The sequence below is a fragment of the Rhinoraja longicauda genome, chromosome 1, assembly GCF_053455715.1.
Source record: "Rhinoraja longicauda isolate Sanriku21f chromosome 1, sRhiLon1.1, whole genome shotgun sequence".
In the NCBI taxonomy this organism is placed as follows: domain Eukaryota; kingdom Metazoa; phylum Chordata; class Chondrichthyes; order Rajiformes; family Arhynchobatidae; genus Rhinoraja; species Rhinoraja longicauda.
In genome coordinates this window covers 2,533,364-2,560,185 of record NC_135953.1, presented here as the reverse complement: position 1 = coordinate 2,560,185, position 26,822 = coordinate 2,533,364, and the positions used below count along the sequence as shown (strand labels likewise).

Here is a 26,822-nt window from a genome sequence, read left to right as displayed (position 1 = left end):
AGTTGTGAACGCAGTCCAGTCTATCACACAGTCCAGCCATCTCCCATCAATTCCATCTATATGTCATGTTGCCTCAAGAAAGCAGCCAATATAATCAGGGATCACGAACACACCGGTCATTCTCTCTTCTACTCTCGCCCCTCTGGTAGAAGATACAAAAGCTTGTACCACCAGATTCAGGAACAGCCTCCTTCCTTCACATGCTGATGAATTCCCTATCACCCAATCTACTTTAAGCCCCTGCACTTTTAAAAACTGTACTGTCTCTGTAGTTGCAACACTCTACTTGCACTCAATTTCCTCTTTTGCACTGCTCAGTGTAATATGTATGGTATGATTTGCCTCGCTAGCACACAAAACAAAGTCTTTCACTCTATCTCGGTACACATGACAAGAATAATAAACCAATTTTAACACCAGATATTTACCTTGTTGTGTGGTTTCAAGAACATTGAATCCTTCACTCTTCCAAATCGAAAAGCAACCCAAAGGATGTCAACTTCTGTATAGCCATCCTCAGGTAGATTGCTTATGTGAACTAAATGGTCATATATAGTGCACCCGTCCTATGTGAAGAGAACGAGGAGACCAAGGAAATAAAACAAGGTAACAATCAAAAGATAATGAGTAACACTGTGCAGTCACAATACAGCTGGTGCCAGGAGCAGTAGGGCTGTGAGCATTTGGTGCCCGCCTATTGAAGCATGTTTGCCTCCCGACTACCATCACAGCACAGTTCCAATGCCTCAAGCAGCTTTCCAGCAATGCCTCAGGTAGATTCAAACAGTCACCAGTGGAAGACTTGGTTTGCAGAGGATATCACAGCCAATCCCCATCCCAGCCTCACCATTCAACCTGGAGCACCGAATCATAATCAGGTGCATAACTTGCACAATTTACTTCCCTTCTCACCTCCAGTCCCATTGTTGTGGTACTTTCTCACTCACACAACACAGCAAATCCATTTATAAATCCTTTACACTGACAAAGTAATGGGTCACACATCTGAACAGCCAGTCCCTTCCCATTGATAACATCAAAAGCACAACACTTACATCTGGTTTAAACTCCGAATCTTCAATCATATCCTTAAATATAACCTCCTAGAAACAGAAGAGATAACTGTCCGTTAGTAGACTATATATAACTGTTATTAGAGGCTAATCAACTTGTACAGACGCAGCCCCAAGCTTCGCAAAGTCTATCATGTAGATATGCAGGGAATGGAAGGATACGGATCATGTGTAGGCAGATGAGATTAGTTTAACTTGGCATCATGTTCGGTATGGACATTGTGGGCTGAAGGGCCTGTTCCTGTGCTGTACTGGTCTATGTTCTAAAGTAGCTTGCTTGATAACTACTTAGGTGATGCAAATACTTGACTATTTTCCTTCTATATCATATCATATCATATATATACAGCCGGAAACAGGCCTTTTCGGCCCTCCAAGTCCGTGCCGCCCAGCGATCCCCGTACATTAACACTATCCTACACCCACTAGGGACAATTTTTTACATTTACCCAGCCAATTAACCTACATACCTGTACGTCTTTGGAGTGTGGGAGGAAACCGAAGATCTCGGAGAAAACCCACGTAAGGTCACGGGGAGAACGTACAAACTCCTTACAGTGCAGCACCCGTAGTCAGGATCGAACCTGAGTCTCCGGCGTTGCATTCGCTGTAAAGCAGCAACTCTACCGCTGCGCTACCCCCTGAAAGTGGATCAAACTGGAGAGAGCAGCACAAATGATATTTGACCTTTATTTTACACCTGGTCCAGTTGCAAAGTAATATAATAAGCTGCCAACTCAGAGTCAGACAGCATGAAAACAGGTCGTTAGGCCCAACTTCCCCATGCCAACCGACATGTCCCAACTGCCCGCAAAATTCTTCTAAACCTGTCCTATCCATGTACTTGTCTAAATGTCTTTTAACTGACCATCAGCCTGTTGTGAACAACTGACTAACAGTTGTTTGGTCCCTTACCATGTTGCTTAGATCCAAATATTGATGTAGTACTTCCATACTGATAGCATTTCCTTTCAGCTTGATTGTAGAAAGGCTGTAAAACTCCACCATTTTGGCCGCTGCTTTCATGCAAGCCATTTCCAGATATGCCTTAGGATAGAAACAAACTGTTTTAGTGAGGGGAAATTGATAATGTAACATAACAGAAAAGGTAACAGTAAATTAATTAATTCTGCAAATTGTCCCCATATTTCTGCAATTGATTTCGCAATCCTCTTGGGGACACAAGGAACTGCAAGTGTTGGAATCTTGAGCAAATATCAGTGCTGGAGGAATTCAGTGGGTCAGGCAAATTTCCTCTGTGGAGGAAAATTAACAGACCAGATTGCGGGTTGGGACCCTTCTTCAGTCTGTCATCTGTCCATTTATTGTGAAGAAGGGTGCCAATCCAAAATACTGTTCAGTTCCTGCCTGACCCGCTGAGTCCCTCCAGCACCGTGTTTTGCTTATGAATCCCTTTATTATTTTAAACACTCTGATTAGATCATACCTCAGCCTTCCAAACTCCTGGAATTCAAGGTTTCTAAAATTGCAAAAGCATCTGGAAAATTGTACTCTAATCCCTCCAAAGTTTAAGTATCTTTTTCTGCATTGTGCACTACGTTGGCCTGTTTAAATTTGTATCTTCAGTGCCCATGTGCCCAGCTTACTACGCCTTGTAGTAGATAACATTTGGACATTCTTTAATTGTCACTGTACATGGCAAAGCTGAGGCATTGGCATACTAAAATAATTATCTTGTGGACTCAATACTTAGCTTCTTTAAGATACGACACAAAATGCTGGAGTAACTCAGCGAGAGAGGCAGCATCTCTGGACAATAGGTGCAGGAGTAGGCCATTCGGCCCTTCGAGCCAGCACCGCCATTCAATGTGATCATGGCTGATCATTCTCAATCAGTACCCCATTCCTGCTTTCTCCCCATACCCCCTGACGCCGCTATCCTTAAGAGCTCTATCTAGCTCTCTCTTGAATGTATTCAGAGAATTGGCCTCCACTGCCCTCTGAGGCAGAGAATTCCACAGATTCACAACTCTCTGACTAAAAAAGTTTTTCCTCATCTCTGTTCCAAATGGCCTACCCCTTATTCTTAAACTGTGCAGAAATGGGCGACATTTCGGGGCGAGACCTTTCTTCAGACCTATTCCTTCTCTCCAGAGAAGCTGCCTGTCCCACTGAGTTACTCCAGCATTTTGTGTCTATCTTTGGTGTAAACCAGCATCTGCAATTCCTTCCAACACATCAGTCTGATGTACACAATCCCTGTAACAAAACAGTAACCCCGACATAACTGACAATGGAGAAAACCAAGAAGTGTAGATGCTGAAATCTTGAGCAATAAACAAAGTGCTGGAAGAACACTGCAGGTCAGGCAGCATCTGTGGAGGGAAATGGACAGACATTTCAGCTCAGGATCTTTCTTTAGTCTGATCAGACCGAAACTTCATCCGTCTATCCCCTCCACAGATGCTTCCTGACCAGCTGATAACTCCAGTGCTGCGTTTTCTGACAATTTACACAGAATAACACATTACTTATTTATTAACAGATAGACACAAAAAGCTGGAGTAACTCAGCAGGACCGGCAGCATCTCTGGAGAGAAGGAATGGGTGACGTTACGGGTCAAGAACCTTCTTCAGACTCTAAACTGAAGAAGTGTATCGACCCAAAACATCAAAGACATATCAAAGCCTGTACATCAGCGAGACAAAGCATAGATTTGGTGACTGTTTTGCTAAACATTTATGCTCAGTCTGCCAAGGCCTACTCAATCTCCCGGATGCTAACCACTTTAATGCCCCTTCCCTTTCCCACTCTGAACTTTCTATTCTGGGCCTTCTCCATTGCCAGAGTGAGGTCACACACATATTGGAGGAACAGCAGCTTGTAGTTCGCTTGGGTAGCCTACAACCCAATGGGATGAATGTTGAATTCTCCAGTTTTAGGTAACTTCTACAAACACCTCCCTCTTCCCCCACTCCCACAAAAAGACCACTACCCAGTTTCACAGTTCACAACTGTGTATCCCTCTTGGGCTCACACTTGCCATTAGCCAACAATGAAAATTATTTGCCTGAGGTCATCTGTTACCGACACTAATTTGTCCTGTTTTTGCTTCTCGCTTCTCCCCCTCCCACCACAGCATTTTATGTCTATCTTCTGCCACAGAAGGCTGTAGAGGCCAGTGGATATTTTTAAGGCAGAGATAGATAGATTCTTGATTAGTACAAGTGTCAGAGGTTATGGGGAGAAGGCAGGAGAATGGTGTTGGGAGGGAGAGATGGATCAGCCATAATTGAATGGCGGAGTAGGCTTGATGGGCCGAATGGCCTAATTCTACTATTCCTTATGACATATGTACATTTCCATGTTCAATGTGTGTAAACTACCACGTAGGCAACACTTACCTGGTTTCGGGAAAATGTGATAACTACATTCAACACTGGTCCAAAGGGTTTTGCCAGCCTTTTCAGGTCCTCCTCTGTGTATCCTTTAGCTGGAAGATTGCTAATTCGAATAACTCTACCTTTGTCGTTGAGGGAAACAACCTTCAAAGCAAAAATAATCCTTTGAAACCAACATACTTTCAGCTGTATCATATACAGGTTAAGGCAATATACTGATAAAATATTAATAGGTTCAAAACAGCAAAATACCACTCACAAAATTCATATGAAGTTTGGACGCTGGAGTATATTAGCCTTGGAGTATATTTAGGAATAAAGAATTTTGGTGCACAAATTCAAAAGATTCTTGTAGGTGGCAGCACTGGGAGACAGCATGGTGCAAAATGCATACAGGATGCTTGCCTTTATTAGCTGAGACACAGAATAGGAGAGCAGGGTGCTCTTGGTATAACTTTAATTGGAACCCGAGGGGTAATTTTTTCCATTCAGAGGGTGGTGGGTAAATGAAACAAACTGCCAAATGAAGCAGTTGAGGCAGATACAATTACATTTCAGAGACATTTTGACAGATACATGGATATGGGCCAGGCATGGGTTCGAATGAGACTAGCTTGGATGAGGCATCTTGGTCAGCATGGACCAGTTCTGCCGAAGGGCCTGGGTCTACATGACTATAGAATTCTAATGGGGATCACACTCTTTCAGATGCCTAAGAGAAAGGGGCTTGCGGGTAGCACAAGAATTGGTTTCTCGATAGAAAGAAGACTGGTGTAGGCTCCAGAACTATAGATCAGCTGGTAAGATGGGCTGGGCAATGGCAAATGGAATTTAATCTTGGTATGAGGTGATGAATCTTAGAGTCATAAAGCACAGGAAAAGGTCCTTCAGCCCAACTTGCACATGCCGACCAAGATGCCCCCATCTACAATGGAGAATCAAGACTGAGACTTAAGGTGCAAGGGGAACGCTTTAATAGAATCCCCAGGAACAACTTGTTCACGTCGAGGGTGGTGGGTATATGGAACGAACTGTCGGAGGAGATAGTTGAGGCAGATACATGAATAGGAAAGGTTTAGTTATATAACAATATTTAAAAGACACTTGGGCAGGTACATGAATAGGAAAGGTTTAGAGGGGATATGGAACAAAAGCAGGCAAATAGGACTAGCTTAGAGCCAGCATTCTGATCGGCATGGAGTAGAGCTGAAGAGCCTGTTTCCGCCTGTATGATAATTGAAACAAGTGTGATATATACATCTGGGGCTCCAGTGAAAGTGCCAACAAAATTTAAAATGGTTACAAAGAACTGTCAATTCCCTTGAAGAACAACCCAGTTGAAGTATGAAACAGCGAGGTTCCACGCATTAACTTCAACAAGTAAATGGAACTCACCTCTGACTGAGTCTTCTGCTCTGTGACACTCTCATCCTCACTCATCTCTGAAACAATAGATTAGTCAGTCAGCTACAGTAAACTAAACATGTCATGATTAGTGTCAAGGTTGCAATCCAACAGTGATAGCCTGATTTAAAACTATATAGTTGTTTATCTCAAACCCTCTTGGGATAATCAGCATGGGTTTCTCATGAAGAGATTAATTCTCAATATGCACAAGAATAAATGTTGAGGTTCAGAACCTGCACTGAGGTTGGATTCAATCCAAAACATGCTTGTGCATTCTGTTAACCTTCCCATCGTAAATTAGGGAGCTGTGCTGTTAATTTCTCGGTCTATCTTTCTCCTTTAAGGCTGTCTCTAAAATCAAGAAATGTCGCCCCTCCCTCTGCCTCCACTGTTCCTCCAGCAGTTTGTTTTTTTGCTTCAGATTTCAACATCTGGTTTCAAGTGATTCCCACAAATCACTTATTTGACCAAACTTTCGAACATCTGACCTGATATCAGCTTTCGTTATTTGCTTTGATACCATTCTGTGAAATATCTTGACATACTATGACTTAGAAGTCATGAACAAATGCAAATTATTCAAGTAGCAAACACAAGATAGAAGATTAACTCTTAAAAGCATTTAGGTCTATCGTTCCAGCCTGTCAATTAATGCTCATTAAACTCAGAAAATATTTATGCTCATTAGACCATTTTTAATATAGGGTAAGTTGGCAGTGGATGATAGACAATAGGTGCAGGAGTAGGCCATTCGGCCCTTCAAGCCAGCATTCAATGTGATCATGGCTGATCATTCTCAATCAGTACCCCGTTCCTGCCTTCTCTCCATACCCCCTGACTCCGCTATCCTTAAGAGCTCTATCTAGCTCTCTCTTGAATGCATTCGGAGAATTGGCCTCCACTGCCTTCTGAGGCAGAGAATTCCACAGATTCACAACTCCCTGACTGAAAAAGTTTTTCCTCATCTCTGTTCTAAATGGCCTACCCCTTATTCTTAAACTGTGGCCCCTGGTTCAGGACTCCCCCAACATTGGGAACATGTTTCCTGCCTCTAACGTGTCCAACCCCTTAATAATCTTATACGTTTCGATAAGATCCCCTCTCATCCTTCTAAATTCCAGTGTATACTGGATAGCACTCATCCCAACTCTGAGCTGCAAACAATCTCACCTTTGAGCAAGTAAAATATTTTAGATATACAGCACAGAAACAGGCTCTTTTGGCCCACCGGGTCCGTGCCGACCAGCGATCCCCGCACATTAATACTATCCTACACCCACTAGGGACAATTGTTACATTTACCAAGCCAATTAACCTACATATCTGTACGTCTTTGGAGTGTGGGAGGAAACCGAAGATCTCGGAGAAAACCCACGCAGGTCACGGGGAGAACGTACAAACCCCGTACAGACAGCACCCGGGATCGAATCCGGGTCTCCGGTGCTGCATTTGCTGTAAGGCAGCAACTCTACACCTGCGCCACCATGCTGCCCAATTTATTGAGTAGGAAAGAACTGCAAATGCTGGTATAAATCGACGGTAGACAAAATGCTGGAGTAACTCAGTGGGACAGGCAGCATCTCTGGAGAGAAGGAATGGGTGATGTTTTGGGTCGAGACCCTTCTTCAGACTGAAGGGTCTCGACCCAAAACGTCACCCATTCCTTCTCTCCAGAGATGCTGCCTGTCCCGCTGAGTTACTCCAGCATGTTGTGTCTACCTTAAAATATTTTATTAATCTTTCTCAGAACGTGAACTTACTTGCATCAAGAGGACGGATGGTGGCTTCTGAGGCTGCCTGAGGATCAGCACTGGTGCCAGGAGCAGTCTTCTCTTTCCTTGGCAGGGCATGGAGATAATGTGAGGCAATATAACATATTGGAAGACAATAAGCATATAAAGCAGACCACCTCAAATTACATCATTTGCAGCAGTGTCACCATCAAACATCAAGAGAAGAGTCAAGTGTGTTTAATTAAGTTATTCTAAGTAAGCTGGAAAGTGATGGTGCAAAGACCAAAACACGTCGAGCAACCATGGCAGTGCAGAGTCAGCAGTGGTTCGGTGCTGAGGCAGGGTTGTGGTTAAGGTTTTGCAGTCACCTTAACCACAAAGAGGCTGTTCATGAACCTACTGGTCACAGTTGAAAAAATTGAAAATCTGTAGCATACATGGCAGAGACCTAGTTTCATGAGATGAAACTGATTGTGGTGTTGAGCTGTGGTCGATGAATAACAGCATGACATACATGTTCCTATTGTTCAAATGGTCCAGCACAGATCAGAGAGCAAACAAAATCACATCTGCAACCCATCCTCATGTGGGAGTAGGTACATTGGAGTGGGTCCACATCATTACTGAGGCAGGAACTAATTTGTGTCATAACCAACCATCTGAAGCTCCTCACCACAATGGACATGAGTGCCATTGGTCGGCAGTCAGATTCATACAACATGAAAACAGGCCCTTCAGCCCAACTCGTCTGTGCCGTCCAAGTTGGTTAACCAAGCCATCCTAATTGCCCACATTTGGTTCATATCCCTCTAAACCATTCCTATCCATGTACCTGCCAAATGTCTGTTAAATGTTGTTTTTGGACCTGCCTCAACTACTTCCAAATGTAGCTCGTTCCAAATACCCACCACCCTCTTAAAACTTTCCCCCTCACGTTAACCAATACCCTGGGTTTTCGATTCCACTTCCCGGGGAAAATAACACTGTTGCATGGAGGTTACATGCCAATCTCTATTGTGACTTTGAACATTAAAGAACAGCAGGTAATTATCATCACTGCTCCATAATATGGATTGAGAGTGATCAGCCATGATCGCATTGAATGGCGGTGCTGGCTCGAAGGGCTGAATGGCCTACTCCTGCACCTATTGTCTATTGTCTATAGAACCATAGGATTCTTGTTATCACCTCAATACAAAAGTTTACTCTGCTTTATGCACCAAAACACAAGCTATTCCGAACCATTTTTAAATGATAGAGTGTATCCATTACTCACACATTGAATATTAATTCTGCCTGATGTTTGTTTTCCTGAAGGGTAATACCAATGTACGTTGACAAATCTGGGATTGATGCACAATCTATACCTGTCTGAAGAAGGGTCTCGACCCGAAACCTCACCGTTCCTTCTCTGCAGAAATGCTGCCTGGCCCGCTGAGTTTCTCCAGCTTTTTGCGTCTACTGTATCTTCACAATCTATACCTATAAACTGTTCAAGATCTGCTCTTCAGATACTTACTGTACAGCAGTAGCAGCTTGCCCCGGTAACTGCTCTCTCTGATCCTATTTAAACAAACAAAAAAAAAACTTTTAGTATTTTCCAGTTTCATTTTGTCATCCTGCCACGCCAAAGACTGAAGCAGCAAGGAGTTCCCTACTAAAAGACTAACAGGGAGAGCACATGAAAGAGAAATTATCTCAGTCAAAAATGGTTGCTTTTAGGTAAATAGCAACGAAATTCTCAGCCCCCACTGGAGACACAAGAGAATTTGCTGAATGTGGAGCAAAATAAACTGCTGGAGGGACCCAATGGGTCAAGCAGCACCTGGATGCAAACGTCCACAGATTCTGCTTGACTTAGAAACATAGAAAATAGGTGCAGGAGGAGGCCATTCGGCCCTTCGAGCCTGCACCGCCATTCAATATGATCATGGCTGATCATAAAAACTCAGTATCCCGTACCTGCCTTCTCTCCATACCCCCTGATCCCTTTAGCCACAAGGGCCACATCTAACTCCCTCTTAAATATAGCCAATGAACTGGCCTCAACTACCTTCTGTGGCAGAGAATTCCACAGATTCACCACTCTGTGTGAAAAAAAACTTTCTCATCTCGGTCCTAAAAGACTTCCCCCTTATCCTTAAACTGTGACCCCTTGTTCTGGACTTCCCCAACATCGGGAACAATCTTCCTGCATCTAGCCTGTCCAACCCCCTAAGAATTTCGTAAGTTTCTATAAGATCCCCCCTCAATCTTCTAAATTCCAGGGAGTACAAGCCGAGTCTAACCAGTCTTTCTTCATATGAAAGTCCTGCCATCCCAGGAATCAATCTGGTGGACCTTCTCTGTACTCCCTCTATGGCAAGAATGTCTTTCCTCAGATTAGGAGACCAAAACTGTACGCAATACTCCAGGTCTCACTAATGCCCTGTACAACTGCAGCAGAACCTCCCTGCTCCTATACTCAAATCCCCTCGCTATGAATGCCAACATATCATTCGCTTTCTTCACTGCCTGCTGCACCTGCATGCCTACTTTCAATGACTGGTGTACCACGACACCCAGGTCTCGTTGCATCTCCCCTTCTCCTAATCGGCCACCATTCAGATAATAGTCTGCTTTCCTGTTCTTGCCACCAAAGTGTATATCCTCACATTTGTCCACATTATACTGCATCTGCCATGCATTTGCCCACTCACCTAACCTATCCAAGTCACCTTGCAGCCTCGTAGCATCCTCCTCACAGCTAACACTGCCCCCCAGCTTCGTGTCATCCGCAAACTTGGAGATGTTGCATTCAATTCCCTCGTCCAAATCATTAATATATATTGTAAATAGCTGGGGTCCCAGCACTGAGCCTTGCGGTACCCCACTAGTCACTGCCTGCCATTCTGAAAAGGACCCGTTTATTCCCACTCTTTGCTTCCTGTCTGCCAGCCAGTTCTCTATCCACATCAATACTGAACCCACAATACCGTGTGCTTTAAGTTTGCATACTAATCTCTTATGTGGGACCTTGTCGAAAGCCTTCTGGAAGTCCAGATATCATATATATATATACAGCGCGGAAACAGGCCTTTTCGGCCCACCAAATCCACGCCGCCCAGCGATCCCCGTACATTAACACTATCCTACACCCACTAGGGACAATTTTTAAAAAACATTTACCCAGCCAATTAACCTACATACCTGTATGTCTTTGGAGTGTGGGAGGAAACCGAAGATCTCGGAGAAAACCCACGCAGGTCACGGGGAGAACGTACAAACTCCATACAGTGCAGCACCCGTAGTCAGGATCGAACCTGAGTCTCCGGCGCTGCATTCGCTGTAAAGCAGCAACTCTACCGCTGCACTACCGTGCCGCCCCTACATAACACATCCACTGGTTCTCCCTTATCCACTCTACTAGTTACATCCTCGAAATTTTTTATAAGATTCGTCAGACATGATTTACCTTTCATAAATCCATGCTGACTTTGTCCAATGATTTCACCACTTTCCAAATGTGCTGCTATAATAACTGACTCTAGCATTTTCCCCACTACCGATGTTAGACTAACTGGTCTGTAATTCCCCGTTTTCTCTCTCCCTCCCTTTTTGAAAAATGGGGTTACAAACTTGTCCGGTTTGTCCAGCATTTTATTTTTTGCTCTCAATCCCCATTGATTTTTTTTCCAGGTTTATCCCCCAGTGCAATGAACACCATTTCCAAGAGGATTCAAAGTTTCAGTTTAGTTTATTGTCATGTGTACTGAGGTACAGCAAAAACTTTTGCTACATGCTAATCACAGATATAGAGTCATAGAGCAGTGCAGCACAGAAACAAGTTGGCAAACTAGACTGGTCCCACTTCGCATTTACACCATCGCCCTCTCAACCCTTCCTATCCACCAAACTGCAAAGGAGCGTTAAACATTGGCAATGTACCCACCATCACTTCCTTAGGCAGCTTGTTCCATATACCCACCTCCCTCTGTGATAGAAAGTTGTCCCTCGGATCCCTTTCAATCTTCCCCCTCTCACCTTAAAATGATGCCCTCTAGTTTTAGGCTCCCCTGCCCTGGGATAAAGACTGTGACCATCTGCCAATGCTCCAATATGTCTGATGAAAGATTTGAAATGTAACTGGAGAACATGGATAGGTGATGTATTGAGGTCAAAAGTAATAGGAGCAGAATTAGGCCATTCGGCCCATCAAGTCTACTCCGCCATTCAATCATGGCTGATCTATCTCTCCCTCTTAACCCCATTCTCCTGCCTTCTCCCCCATAACCCCTGACACCCGCACTAATCAAAAATCTATTTATCTCTGCATTGAAAATATCAATTGACTTGCTTCCACAGCCCTCTGTGGCAAAGAATTCCATAGATTCACCACCCTCTGACTAAAGAAATTCCGTTTCATCTCCTTCCTAAAGGAACATCCTTTAATTCTGAGGCTATGACCTCTAGTCCTAGACTCTCCCACCAATGGAAACATCCTCTCCACATCCACTCTATCCAGGCCTTTCACTATTCTGTAAGTTTCAATGAGGTCCCTCCTCATTCTTCTAAACTCCAGCGAGTACAGGCCCAGTGCCATCAAATGCTCATCATAAGTTAATCCACTGGGATCATTCTTGTAAACCTCCTCTGGACCGTCTCCAGAGCCAGCACATCCTTCCTCAGATATGGTGCCCAACATTGCTCACAATACTCCAAATGTGGCCTGACCAGTGCCTTACATTACATCTCTGTTTTTGTATTCTAGCCCTCTTGAAATAAATGCAAGCATTGGGTTTGTTTTCTTTACTACCGCCGTAGAAACACAAGCTTTCTCCCACATTCTAAAGATGTCTCAGCTGCCCTATTTGAGCAGAGTTCTAAAGATGTGTGGCCATCTAACTGAGGACTTCCTCAACTTTCACACAGGCTCTATGGATACCAACACAAGACCTGTTCTCCCTCCCTCCTTGAGAAAATAAACCAGCTCACCACCTACCAGTTTGGGAATTTCCTTCTTCTGTCCCAGTAACATCATGGTTACTTGCCGGTGATTGATCTCCGCTGGTGTGATGCTGTAGAACTCCACCACTGCCACTGCAGCCTCTTTATACACCATCTCCAGGAAAGCCTATTTTTGACCAAAAAAAAGGACATTCAACAATATAGCACAGGGCTTAGTACTTGGAATCACTCAACTCCCACTAGAAACATAGAAAATAGGTGCAGGAGGAAGCCATTTGGCCCTTCAAGCCAGCACCACCATTCATTGTGATCATGGCTGATCATCCACAATCAGTAACCTGTGCCTGCCTTCTCCCCATATCCGCCATAGACAATAGACAATAGGTGCAGGAGTAGGCCATTCAGCCCTTCGAGCCAGCACCGCAATTCAATGCGATCATGGCTGATCACTCTCAATCAGTACCCCGTTCATGCCTTCTCCCCATACCCCCTCACTCCGCTATCCTTAAGAGCTCTATCCAGCTCTCTCTTGAAAGCATCCAACGAACTGCCTCCACTGCCTTCTGAGGCAGAGAATTCCATACCTTCACCACTCTCTGACTGAAAAAGTTCTTCCTCATCTCCGTTCTAAATGGCCTACCCCTTATTCGTAAACTGTGGCCCCTTGTTCTGGACTCCCCCAACATTGGGAACATGTTTCCTGCCTCTAATGTGTCCAATCCCCTAATTATCTTATATGTTTCAATAAGATCCCCCCTCATCCTTCTAAATTCCAGTGTATACAAGCCTAATTGCTCCAGCCTTTCCACATACGACAGTCCCGCCATTCCGGGAATTAACCTAGTGAACCTACACTGCACGCCCTCAATAGCAAGAATATCCTTCCTCAAATTTGGAGACCAAAACTGCACACAGTACTCCAGGTGCGGTCTCACCAGGGCCCGGTACAACTGTAGAAGGATCTCTTTGCTCCTATACTCAACTCCTCTTGTTATGAAGGCCAACATTCCATTGGCTTTCTTCACTGACCTCCCCTTCCTCAAATTTGGAGACCCAAACTGTACACAATACTCCAGATGTGGTCTTACCAGGGCCCTATACAACTGCTTGATTGTATTCACAGACAATAGACAATAGGTGCAGGAGTAGGCCATTTGGCCCTTCGAGCCAGCACCGCATGCAGAGTAGTATCTGATTTGATTGGAAAGCACTCAAACAAAAACTTGTTATTGTATCACACAGTGACAATATAATAAACCTAAACCTGAGCACTTTATAGTTTAGAAGAATGAGGCGTTCCCACATTGAAATTCTTTTTCACAACGTCACACAATATATTTAGTAAGAACGAACAGAGAATAATAATCATAATAATAATAATCCTTTATTCGTCCCACAACGGGGAAATTTGCAGGGTTACTGCAACAAAGTGGATAGCAAAAATAGGTAAGCATTCTATATATTTAAAATGACAGTAATTATCTTTATTATAATAGTCTACTGAGTAATGTGGAACAAAAAGACACTCCCTCAGAATAAGGGGGAGACATTTAAGATTGAAATAAGAAAATAGTTATTCATTCAGAGCGTGGTTAAGCTTTGGAATTTTCTCTTCCAGAAAGCAGACAACAAATTCAATCAAAGCAGAAATCCATAAATATCAGGATATCACACGAATCAAGGGGGTTGTGCAGGAAAATGGCATTGGTATTGGTTTATTATTGTCACGTGTGTCTGAAGAAGGGTCTCAACCTGAAACACCACCCATTCCTTCTTTCCCGAGATGCTGCCTGACCCGCTGAGTTACTCCTGCATTGTCTACAGAGATTAAATAATGTTTTGCATCCCATCTGGGATAATCATACCACACGAGAACATCAGGCAGGGCAAATGAGAAAGTAAACAGAAGCATGAACACAATATACAGCCAGTGTCAGTTACCGAGGCTGTCTAAAAGTAGAGGGTATGGGTTTAAGACGAGAAGGAGAGAGTGTACAGGGGATCTGACAGTTGACTTTGTCACATTGAATAGATGATATCAGGAATGAGGTGACGGAGGTGATAACAGAAGCAGAAATAGCAACAGCATTTAAGAGGCATAGAATTATTGCAGACATGTGGGATTTGTGTAGATAGGCACGATAGAAACATGGAAAAATAGGTGCAGGAATAGGTCATTCGGCCCATTGAACCAGCACCGCCATTCAATATGATCATGGCTGATCATCTAAAATCAGTGCCCCATTGCTGCTTTGTCCCCTTATTCCCCAATGATGGGCCAGAGGGCCTGTTTAGTTATAGTCATAGAGTCTTTGATCGTCCCGTCGCGGGGGTGTGGATCGCCCCGTCGCGGGAGCTTTGATCGCCCCGTCGCGGGGACTTTGATCGCCCCGTCGCGGGGGCTTTGATCGCCCCGTCGCGGGGGCTTTGATCGCCCCGTCGCGGGGGCTTTGATCGCCCCGTCGCGGGGGTGTGGATCGTCCCGTCGCGGGGGTGTGGATCGCCCCGTCGCGGGAGCTTTGATCGCCCCGTCGCGGGAGATTTGATCGCCCCGTCGCGGGGGTGTGGATCGCCCCGTCGCGGGAGCTTTGATCGCCCCGTCGCGGGGGCGTGGATCGTCCCGTCGCGGGGGTGTGGATCGCCCCGTCGCGGGAGCTTTGATCGCCCCGTCGCGGGGGCGTGGATCGTCCCGTCGCGGGGGTGTGGATCGCCCCGTCGCGGGGGTGTGGATCGTCCCGTCGCGGGAGCTTTGATCGCCCCGTCGCGGGGGTGTTGATCGCCCCGTCGCGGGGGTGTGGATCGCCCCGTCGCGGGAGCTTTGATCGTCCCGTCGCGGGGGCGTGGATCGCCCCGTCGCGGGAGCTTTGATCGTCCCGCCGCGGGGGTGTGGATCGCCCCGTCGCGGGAGCTTTGATCGTCCCGTCGCAGGGGTGTGGATCGTCCCGTCGCGGGAGCTTTGATCGTCCCGTCGCGGGGGTGTGGATCGCCCCGTCGCGGGAGCTTTGATCGTCCCGTCGCGGGGGTGTGGATCGCCCCGTCGCGGGAGCTTTGATCGCCCCGTCGCGGGAGCTTTGATCGTCCCGTCGCGGGGGTGTGGATCGCCCCGTCGCGGGGGTGTGGATCGCCCCGTCGCGGGAGCTTTGATCGCCCCGTCGCGGGGGTGTGGATCGCCCCGTCGCGGGAGCTTTGATCGCCCCGTCGCGGGAGCTTTGATCGCCCCGTCGCGGGGGTGTGGATCGCCCCGTCACGGGAGCTTTGATCTGTGGACGTTTCTAACTTCTAACTGCGGATGGTTCAACTCCCCCGATCGCGGGAGAAAAGGAGGAAAGAAGATAAGACTTCATTGCCTTCCATCACAGTGGGAAGTGTGGAAGAGCAACTGTGGTGGATGGTTAATTCGAGCCAGCTACTAGGTTAATTCCCGGAATGGCGGGACTGTCATATGTTGAAAGACTGGAGCGACTAGGCTTGTATACACTGGAATTTAGAAGGAGAGGAGATCTTATCGAAACATATAATTGGACACGTTAGAGGCAGGAAACATTTTCCCAATGTTTGGGGGAGTCCAGAACAAGGGGTCACAGTTTAAGAATAAAGGGTCGGCCATTTAGAACTGAGATGAGGAAAATCTTTTTCAGTCAGAGAGTTGTGAATCTGTGGAATTCTCTGCCTCAGAAGGCAGTGGAGGCCAATTCTCTGAATGCATTCAAGAGAGCTAGATAGAGCTCTTAAGGATAGCGGTGTCAGGGGGTATGGGGGAGAAGGCAAGAACGGGGTACTGATTGAGAATGATCAGCCACGATCACATTGAATGGCAGTGCTGGCTCGAAGGGCCGAATGGCCTCCTCCTGCACCTATTGTCTATTGTTATGTCAATTTTTTATGTAGTTGTGGCTTGTTGTTTTTTTTGGTATGACTGTATGGCAAATCATATTCCTGGTACGTTGCAAAATATACTGGCTAATAAATATATTACGATGATGATGATGTCCCATCTACACTTGTCCCACCTGCCTGCGTTTGGCCCACATCCCCTTAAACCTGTCCTATCCTTGTACCTGTGTAAATGTTTCTTACGTGTTGCGATAGTACCTAACTCAACTACCTCCTCCGGCAGCTCGGTCCATACACCCACCACCTTTTGTGTGAAAACGTTACCCCTCAGGTTCCTCTTAAATATTTTCCCCTTCACCGTAAACCTATGTCCTCTGGTTCTCGATTCCCCTACTCTGGGCAAGAGACTCTGTTTGTCTACCCAATCTATTCCTCCCATGACTTTGTATGTCTGCTGTACAACTCTATTTTTACACTCGTCCCACGTTAAGCCAATGTATTCTCCCCACATTCCCATCAATTCTTAAATAGACACTGAAAGCTGGCGTGACTCAGCAGGTCAGACAGCATCAATCCTTCCTAGATTCTATCCATGCACCATTTATCCAACTAGCCAATTTACAGTGGCAAATTAACCAATCAATCTGCATATTTTTTTATTTGTCGGGAAACTGGAAGATCCACAGGAAACTGGGAGAACGAGAAAACTCCCACATAGCCAACATTGAAGGTCAGGATTAAACCCAATGTGCTCTCCTGGTTGTGCCATTGTGCTTCCCTTCACCTAGCCAGTCTGTGCCAACAATCAAGCACCTATTTACAACAATTCAACTTTAATCCCATTTTATTCTCCCCCTTTCCCATCAACTCCTCCCAGTTTCTACCACTCATCCATGTACTCAGGACAACTTACAATGGTCACTAGCTTTACCAACTCACACATAGTTTAGCATGTGAGCCACTGACCACTGAAGTGACATAGCAATTTCTTCAACCAATGGGAATTCAGTTGTGAATTTGAAGAATGCATTGTGTGGCTAAAAAAATTCCTTCTCATCTCCTTCCAAAAGGAACGTCCTTTAATTCTGAGGCTGTGACCTCTAGTCCTAGATCCCCACTAGTGGAAACATCCTCTCCTCTATCCAAGCCTTTCACTATCCTGTATGTTTCAATGAGGTCCCCCCTCATTCTTCTGAACACCAGTGAGTACAGGCCCATTACCTTCAAACGCTCATCATATGCTAACCCAGTCATTCCTGGGATCATTCTTGTAAACCTCCTCTGGACCCTCTCCAGAGCCAGCACATCCTTCCTCAGATATGGTGTCCAAAATTACTCAGAGTTCCAAATGCGACCCGACCAGCGCCTTAAAGAGCCTCAGCCTTACATCCCTGTTTTTATATACAAGTCCCCTTGAAATAAATGCTAGAATTGAGTTTGCTTTCTTTACTACCGATTCGACTTGCAGATTAACTGTTTGGGAATCTTGCACCAGCACTCCCAAGTCCCTTTGCACCTCTGATTTCTGGATTTGCTCCCCATTTAGAAAATAGTCTACACCTTTATTCCTACTACCAAAATGCATGACTCCACACTTTGCTGCACTATATTCCATCTGCCACGTCCCTGCCCACTCTCCCAACGTGTCCATGTCCTTCTGCAGAGTCCCTGCTTTCTCTACACTACCTGCCCCTCCACCTATTTGTATCATCTGCAAACGTTGCCACAAAGCCTTCAATCCCCTCGTCCAAATCATTAATATACAACGTGAAGAGTAGTGGCCCCAGCACCAACCCCTGTGGAATTCCACCAGTCACTGGCAGCCAACCAGTAAAAGCCCCCTTTATTGTCACTCTTTGCCTTCTGCCAGCCTGCCATCCATGCTCCGGTGGGTCAGATGGTATGTCAGGTGATAAGCACTTTCAAGTTTCTGTATTTTCTGCCCGATGGGAATGGCAATGTGACTTTCACGTTCTTTTCTAAATTTGCGACGCAACTTTACCTCATTTTTGGAGCGCACCAACTTAATGCCAGTGACTTTTCCGAAGGGCTGGGTCAGTTTTGAGATGTCTTCTTCAGTATAACCGTCAGCTGGCAAGTCAGTGATATGGACCACACGCCCACTCTTCCTCATTTCATTCATCTTTGGAAAACAACACAACAGTCAGCTCCAACGGAAATAACAGGAACACTGCCCTCCATTGCCAACCCATAGTCCCCGGCATGTTCAGTTATCAGTTTCCGGACAGTGAGAGATAAGTTCATATTTCATAGGAGCAGAATTAGACCAATCGGCCCATTGAGTCTATTAAGCCATTCAATCATGGCTGATCTATCTCTCCCTCCTAATCCCATTCTCCTGTCTTCTCCCCACAACTCCTGATACCCGATAATCTATTTAAAAATATCCATTGACTTGGCCTCAACCGGCACCTGTGGCAATGGATTCCACTGATTCACCACCCTCTGCCCAGGAAATTCCTCATCTCCTCTCTAAAGGCATGTCCTTTTATTCAGAATAACTGATGTGTCAAGACCATATACAACCAACACTCGACAGTAATTACCAAGGGCTAGCCTCTACGATTCTGCAGTAAGTAAAGAGTTGGCACTCACCTGCTGAGCATTAGTCTCCTGTTGAGCAGTAGCTTTCTCCGCCGTGGCAGCACCAGCAGGACCTGCAGACACAACATGGATAGAGAATTGGTTGGCAGACAAGAAACAAAGAGTAGCAATAAACGGGTCCCTGTCACAGTGGCAGGCAGTGGCGAGTGGAGTGCCGCAAGGCTCGGTGCTGGGGCCGCAACTATTTACAATATATATTAATGATTCAGATGATAGAATTAAAAGTAACACGAGCAAATTTGCAGATGACACAAAGCTGGGTGGCAGTGTGAACTGCAAAGAGGATTCTAGGAGGTTGCAGGGAGACTTGGACAGGTTGAATGAGTGGGCAGATGCAGTATAATGTAGATAAATGTGAGGTTATCCACTTTGGCGGCAAAAACAAGGAGGCAGATTATTATCTCAATGGTGCCAGATTAGGAAAAAGGGAAGTTCAATGAGGCCTGGGTGTCCTTGTACACCAGTCACTGAAAGTAAACATGCAGGTAGAGTAAGCAGTGAAAACACCTAATGGCATGTTGACCTTCATAACGAGAGGATTTGAGTAAAGGAGTAAAGAGGTCCTTCTCCAGTTGTTTCGGGCCCTGGTGAGACCACATCTGGAGCATTGTGTGCAGTTTTGGTCTCCTAATTTGAGGAAGGACAGCGTTGATATGGAGGCAGTGCAGCGCAGATTTATGAGGTTAATCCCCGGTATGGCGGGACTGTCATATGAGGAAAGATTGGAAAGACTGGGCTTGTATTCACTGGAATTTAGAAGGATGAGAGGGGATCTTATAGAGATATATAAAATTATAAAAGGACTGGACAAGCTAGATGCAGGGAAAATGTTCCCAATGTTGGGGGAAGTCCAGAACCAGGGGCCACAGTCTAAGAATAAAGGGGAGGCCATTTAAAACTGAGACAAAAAACAACTTTTTCACCCAAAGAGTTGTGAATTTGTGGAATTTTCTGGTACAGAAGGCAGTGGAGGCCGATTCACTGGATGAATTTAAAAGAGAGTAGATAGAGCTCTAGGGGCTAGAGGAATCAAGGGATATGGGGAGAAGGCAGGTTACTGATGGTAGATGATCAGCCATGATCACAATGAATGGCGGTGCTGGCTCCAAGGGCCGAATGACCTCCTCCTGCACCTATGTTCTATGTTTCTATAACACAGTGAGCATCGACATGAACTGCTCATAACTATCAGCAAATGACCAAACTCGAGTCTTTCATCCCTACAGTTTACTCTGTTTCCCTTTTCATAGAAGAAACCCGACCTAATGTTTCCCTTTTATTTTTGTTTCAGATTTTGTTTTTGTTGCACCAAACATTATTTTCTTTATCATGTATCTGTACACTATGGACGGCTCGATTGTAATCATGTATAGTCTTTCTGCTGACTGGATAGCACGCTACAAAAGCTTTTCACTGTACCTCGGTACACTTTACAATAAACTAAACTAGATTTGCTGGTGTAGACAGGGTATACCTAGAGTACAGTAGGCAGGGTAGGTGTTTAGAGGGACATGGATTTCCTTGTGGGATCACAGAAAATTAACATAATTAGAAAGGCGCACGGGTGAAGTTGGATTACTAATTTTTTGTGGGGATTGGTGAAACTGGGCCGAGAATACAACCACACATCTGATCTCCTTACTTACGGGGATACATGTGACAGCGGCACAGAGGTTTTATGATCGATTCCCAGGTTGGTGAGCTGCTCTACCAAAAGCTACCTTTGCACACATGACCATAATAAATGAAATCAAAGAATGTTGCCTGGATTAGGGGGTGTTAGCCACACGGAACAATTGAACAGGCTTGGATTATATTTCTGGAATGCGAGAGGTTACGGGACCCCTGATAGAAGTATATAAAATTATGAGAAGCATAGATAGGATAGACAGAACCTTTCTCCCAGTATGGAAAAATCCAATATTAGAGGTCTTGCTTTAAGTTCATAAGTGATAGGAGCAGAATTAGGCCATTCAGCCTATGGTCTACTCTATCATTTAATTATGGCTGATTTACCTCTCCTACTTAACCCCATTTTCCTGCCTTCTTCCCATAACCTTTCACACCTGTACTAATCAAGAATGTATCTATCTCATATATAAAAATATCTTTTAATGGCCTCCACAGCCGTCTGTGGCAATGAATTCCACAGATTCACCACCCTCTGACTAAAGGTGAGTGGCAAAGTTTAAAGGAGATGCGCGGGGCAAGTTTTTGTTTACACATAGCGTGGTGAATGCCTGGAATGTGCTGTGGGGGTAGTGATTAAGGCAGATAGGATATTGGCATTTCAGAGATTTTTGGATAGGCAAGGAATGGAGGGGATAAGGATTATGTGCATGTAGGTAAGAGATGATCTTGGCATTATGTTCGGCACAGACATTGCTGGCCAAAGGACTGTTCTTGTGCGGTACTGTTCTAGGTTCTGTGAGACCTGACTGAAGTATATGTAATTATATGTCGGCATATAGTAGACAGATACTAGAGGGCATAGTTTTAAGGTGAGAGGGACAAAGATTTTATTTTACAGAGAGTGGTGAATGCAAGGCGTAGTGATGGGAGGCAGATAGGAAAGTATCATTCAAGAGGCTTTTAGTTAGGAACATGAATATGCAGGGTAAGGAAGGATGTACAGCACAGTGGAACAGTTGCTGCCTTAGAGCGCCAGAAACCCGGGTTCGATCCTGACTGTGCAGTCTGAACATTCTCCGTGACCATGTGGACTTCCTCTGGGTGCTCCGCTTTCCTTCCACATCCCAAAGACATGCATGTTTGTAGGTTAATTGGGCTTTTGGAAATTGTCCCTAGTATGTAAGGTGTGAAACTTGGATGACATAGAACTAGTGTAAAGGCGATTGTTGGTCGGTGTGGACTCAGTGGGTCAAAGACACTCTCCACACTGTATCTCTAAACTAAACTAAAAAATCTAGATAGGTAGATCAGGTGCAATCAGAGGAACTTAGTTCAACTTGGCATCATGATGGGCACGGACATTGTGGGTCAAGGGCCTGTTCCCGTTCATCAGCTGCTCTATGTTCTATTTCTGTATCTATTTACTTCCTTAGCAAATTAATTACCACAAGAATTTCAGAAACAACTCAACTCCAATATTTCTGCTCATAAAAATGAGATGTAAACCTGCCACCACCTGCTGAATGCTTTGAAGCGTATAGTGGGAAAGGCATAGAATCATACAACATATTGGTGGAGGTCACCAACAACATTGCCTGGCCAGGCCGACCTCCCAACTCCGACCCAGTGGCACGCCAGGACAACCAGCCTTTTATGGCCAAGTTCAGACGCTACATTAACAACTTTGGGTGTGAATCAAACAAATGACACCAGAACATGGTGATTCTTGTGTACTGCCTCAGTGTAATCTACTATCCCTACACTCTTGCACTCGTGTATCATAGTACCATTTTTATTGAACTGATTGTAAGAAAGGAATATCACTGCACCTAGTTACACATGAAATAAATGACAGAAACAGGCCCAACTTGCCCATGCCGACTCAGGTGTTCCATCTAAGTTGGTCCCATTTGCTCATCTGATGCAATGTTTTCTTGTCTTTCTAAGACAGTACTGATGGTTATTGAACTCAGACTACCCGGCCAGACTTGGCAATGTCAAACAAAGCGCATGAGAAGGGTGCTACAATACCTGCACTGCCCTTGGCTTCAGCAGGTCGCTTCATTGTCTTCGGATTTGAAGGCTTTTGATTTTTTGATTGGCTCGCTGGCGGCTTCTGGTTAGAGTTCTTAGCAGGCGGTTCCTTCTGGATTTTCCGTTTGGGGTTGGCCTTGCGTGGGCTGGATCGTTGTGGGCTGGGATGCTTGGGGCTCAGGCGCCTGGGTCTGGACCTGTGGGGACTGGTCCGCCTCGGGCTTGACCGTGGCCTGTAGGGGCTGGTGCGTTTGGGACTGGACCTGGACCGGTGCGGGCTGATGCGCCTGGGACTGGACCTGGAACGGTACGGGCTGATGCGTCTGGGGCTCATCCGTCTCGGGCTGGACTTGCGAGGGCTCATGCGTCTCGGGCTGCTTCTGTGAGGGCTCACTCGACGTGGGCTCAAATGCTTCGGGCTGATCCGTGCTGAAATGAAGGATGCAGCAGCCTGGTCTGCGGCCACTGTTTCTTTCTCTTTCTTGGCAAGATCCTCGCTGTAGATGAATTTTTTTTTAAAGTGACTTACATGTACAAGAATTATGTATTGAAACTTATAATGAAATCTGATTTTTCACAGAATCTAACAGCATAAGATGTCATAACAGCACATTATAAAGTATAGTATAAATTTATCAAACCAGGATGGGGCTTTCAGCAATGGTGGGGCTCTTTGGAGTTTTGTATAACAGCGGGGGCGGGTACAAGTGCATAGCTCCCTAATAAGTGCAGTCGTACAGGGCCCTTTTGAGACCACACCTGGACTATTGTGTGCAGTTTTGGTCTCCTAATTTGAGGAAGGACATTCTTGCCATTGAGGGAGTGCAGCGTAGGTTCACGAGGTTAATTCCCGGGATGGCAGGACTGTCATATGATGAAAGAATGGTGACTGGGCTTGTATACACTGGAATTTAGAAGGATGAGATGGTATCTTTTTGAAACATATAAAATTATTAAGGGATTGGACACACTAGAGGCAGGAAACATGTTCCCAATGTTGGGGGAGTCCAGATACAAGGGACACAGTTTAAGAATAAGGGGAAGGCCATTCAGAACTGAGATGAGGAAAAAAGTTTACACACAGAGAGTTGTGAATTTGTGGAATTCTCTGCCTCAGTCGGGAGTGGAGGCCAATTCACTGGATGCATTCAAAAGAGAGTTAGATCGAGCTTTTAGGGCTGAACTGTTCTATGTTCAAATGCAGACTTCCCATCACTTCCAACACAAAAATCTCCTCAAAAGCACAATAGTCAACTCCATCTTAAAAAGCTATTAAAAATCGAAAAATGCAAGATTTAAATGGCCCCATCCCCATCCGAGAAAACAAAAAGGATTAATAAAATGCAGCATACTTAGCCGGAGGAAGTGTATCCGGTTCCCAGTCTGGATATCTGCAACAGACATGTTGAACATTAGGAGTGACAATAACCACTACAGGCATCAGCATGACAATCCTACATTATACGTGCTAATTATTATTCAGCTTCCACCATCCCCATTTCAGGCACTGAAATGAAGGAACTGAAGGAAATTCACATTAGGCAGGAAATAGTATTGGGTAGACTGATGGGACTAGAGGCTGATAAATCCCCAGGGCCTGATGGTCTGCATCCCAGGGTACTTAAAGAGATACCTCTAGAAATCGTGGACGCATTGGTGATCATTTTCCAATGTTCTATTGATTCAGGATCAGTTCCTGTGGATTGGAGGGTAGCTAATGTTATCCCACTTTTTAAGAAAGGAAGGAGAGATAAAACAGGGAATTATAGACCAGTTAGGCTGAGATCTAGAATTATAAAAGTTGAAATCGCGGCACATTTGGATAGCAGTCACAGGATCGGTCCGAGTCAGCATGGATTTAAGGGGAAATCAAGCTTGAGTAATCTTCTGGAATTTTTTGAGGATGTAACTAGGAAAATGGACAAGGAAGAGCCAGTGGATGTAGTGTACCTGGACTTTCAGAAAGCCTTTGATAAGGTCCCACATAGGAGATTAGTGGGCAAAGTTAGAGCAGGTGGTATTGGGGGTAGGGTACTGAGATGAATAGAAAATTGGTTGGCAGACAGGAAACAAAGAGTAAGGATTAACGGGTCCCTTTCAGAATGGCAGGCAGTGACTAGTGGAGTACCGTATGGCTCGGTGCTGGGACCGCAACTATTTACAATATACATTAATGATTTAGGTGAAAGGATTAAAAGTAACATTCTTGCTATTGACCGAGTGCAGTGTAGGTTCACAAGGTTAATTTCCAGGATGGCGGGACTGTCATATGTTGAAAGAATGGAGCAATTGGGCTTGTATACACTGGAATTTAGACGGGTGAGAGAATCTTATTGAAACATATAAGATTATTAAGGGATTAGACACGCTAGAGCAGGAAACATGTTCCCAATGTTGGGGAAGTCCAGAACCAGGGGCCACAGTTTAAGAATAAGGAGTAGGCCATTTCGAATGGAGATGAGGAAAAAACTTTTTCACCCAGAGTTTTGAATCTGTGGAATTCTCTGCCTCAGAAGGCAGTGGAGGCCAATTCTCTGGATACTTTCAAGAGAGAGTTAGATAGAGTTCTTAAAGATAGCGGAGTCAAGGGGTATGGGGAGAAGGCATGACCGGGGTACTGATTGTGGATGATCAGCCAGGATCACAGTGAATGGCGGTGCTGGCTCGAGGAGCCGAATGGCCTACTCCTGCATCTATTGCCTATTATCTCTTTACAGTAGCCAGATTCACTGAAAATATTTAATTAGATAATTGAGTAACATGTTTTTCACAATGAATTCAAATTGTTTTGGGCTATTAATAGGTCATCATCCATCAGTTATAAAGCAGTGGTGTGTGTGGCCACATCTGGAATATCGTGTGCAGTCTGGGTCGCCACACTACCAAGTGGATATGTTTGCTTTGGAGAGCATGCAGTGAGAAGTTCCCAGAGTCTTGCTTGGGGCGCTGCGTTAGTTGTCAGGAGAGGCTGACTTTGTTGTCCTTGGTGACTTGGTAAGTCTTATAGCGTGGAAACACCTTCGTCCCAACTTGCCCACACCTGCCAACATTTCCCATCTACACTATTCCCACCTGCCTGCATTTGGCCCATATCCCTCTAAACCTGCCATATCCATGTACCCACCCAAATGTTTCTTAAAAGTTGCAATAGTACTTGTCTCAACTACCTCCTCTGGCAGCTTGTTCCAGACACCTACGACCCTTTGCGTGAAAACGTTACCCCCTCAGATTCCTGTTAAACTTTTCCCTCTCACCTTAACCCTATGTCCTCTGGTTCTCGATTCCCCTACTCCAGGCAAGAGACTCTGTCTATACGATGTATTCCTCTCATGATTTTATACATCTCAATAAGATCACCCCTCATCCTTCTGCATTCCAAGGAATAGAGTCCTAGCTTGCTCGACCTTTTCTCACAGCTCAGGCCCTCGAGTACTGGCAACATTCTCGTAAAGGATAGAAGTATATGCAATTATGAGAGACATAGATAGGGTAGACAGAAACTTTTTCCCCAGGGTGAAAACATGAAAGAATAGAGGGCAGAGCTTTAAGGTGAGGGGGCCAACATTTTAAGCTATGCGGGGCACTTTTCTTTTACACAGAGTACGGTGAGGTGCCTGGGGAGGAGATGAAGGCAGATTTGATAGTGGTGCTTTATAGGCTTTTAGATATGCATATGGATATACAGGGAATGGAGGGACATGGATGAGATTAGTTTAGTTTGTCATCATTTAAGGCACAGATATTGTGGGCCAAAAAGCCTGTTCCTGCGCTGTACTATGTTCGCTCTTCTTTGTAAGTCTACTTTAGTGAGATCATTTTCTTCCTTGTAGTTAATAGTTGCAAGCTTGCAACTTGATACCCACTCCTATCTGCCTCGAGTTTGATACCTCAATTGAGAGTCATTGCATAGACCACTAGAGTACAAGAGCCAACTACAGCTGGATCAGACACGTATACAGCTCTCCTAAAGAAAATTAAAGCCAATTCAATGGCTTGCTCACAAATAACTAAATACAATCGCCCGCTGCTTCATCTTTTTTTCTTTAAAAAATCTAAATACAAGGACATGATAAAGCTGGAAAGGGTGCAGAAAGGGTCCACAATGATGATGGATTGGAAGGCTTCAGTTATCATGAAATTGCATAGTTGGGTCTTTCTTGAATCAAAGGAGGCT

At 45.1% G+C, this 26,822-nt stretch overlaps 1 protein-coding gene across 1 annotated transcript in view; it reads right to left on the bottom strand.

Moving 5' to 3' along the window:
* The window catches only part of LOC144598283 (uncharacterized), a 209,539-nt gene that overhangs the window by 54,106 nt on the left and 128,611 nt on the right, over positions 1–26,822 (bottom strand). The window contains exons 9-20 of the mRNA XM_078408248.1: positions 24,001–24,039; positions 22,646–23,145; positions 18,974–19,035; positions 18,360–18,500; positions 12,558–12,689; positions 9,096–9,139; positions 7,604–7,680; positions 5,832–5,878; positions 4,440–4,580; positions 1,989–2,120; positions 1,056–1,103; positions 429–566 (exon numbers count right to left, since the gene is read on the bottom strand). Coding sequence (XP_078264374.1) covers positions 429–566; positions 1,056–1,103; positions 1,989–2,120; positions 4,440–4,580; positions 5,832–5,878; positions 7,604–7,680; positions 9,096–9,139; positions 12,558–12,689; positions 18,360–18,500; positions 18,974–19,035; positions 22,646–23,145; positions 24,001–24,039 — 1,501 coding nt within the window. The remainder of the gene's footprint in view (positions 1–428; positions 567–1,055; positions 1,104–1,988; positions 2,121–4,439; positions 4,581–5,831; positions 5,879–7,603; positions 7,681–9,095; positions 9,140–12,557; positions 12,690–18,359; positions 18,501–18,973; positions 19,036–22,645; positions 23,146–24,000; positions 24,040–26,822) is intronic.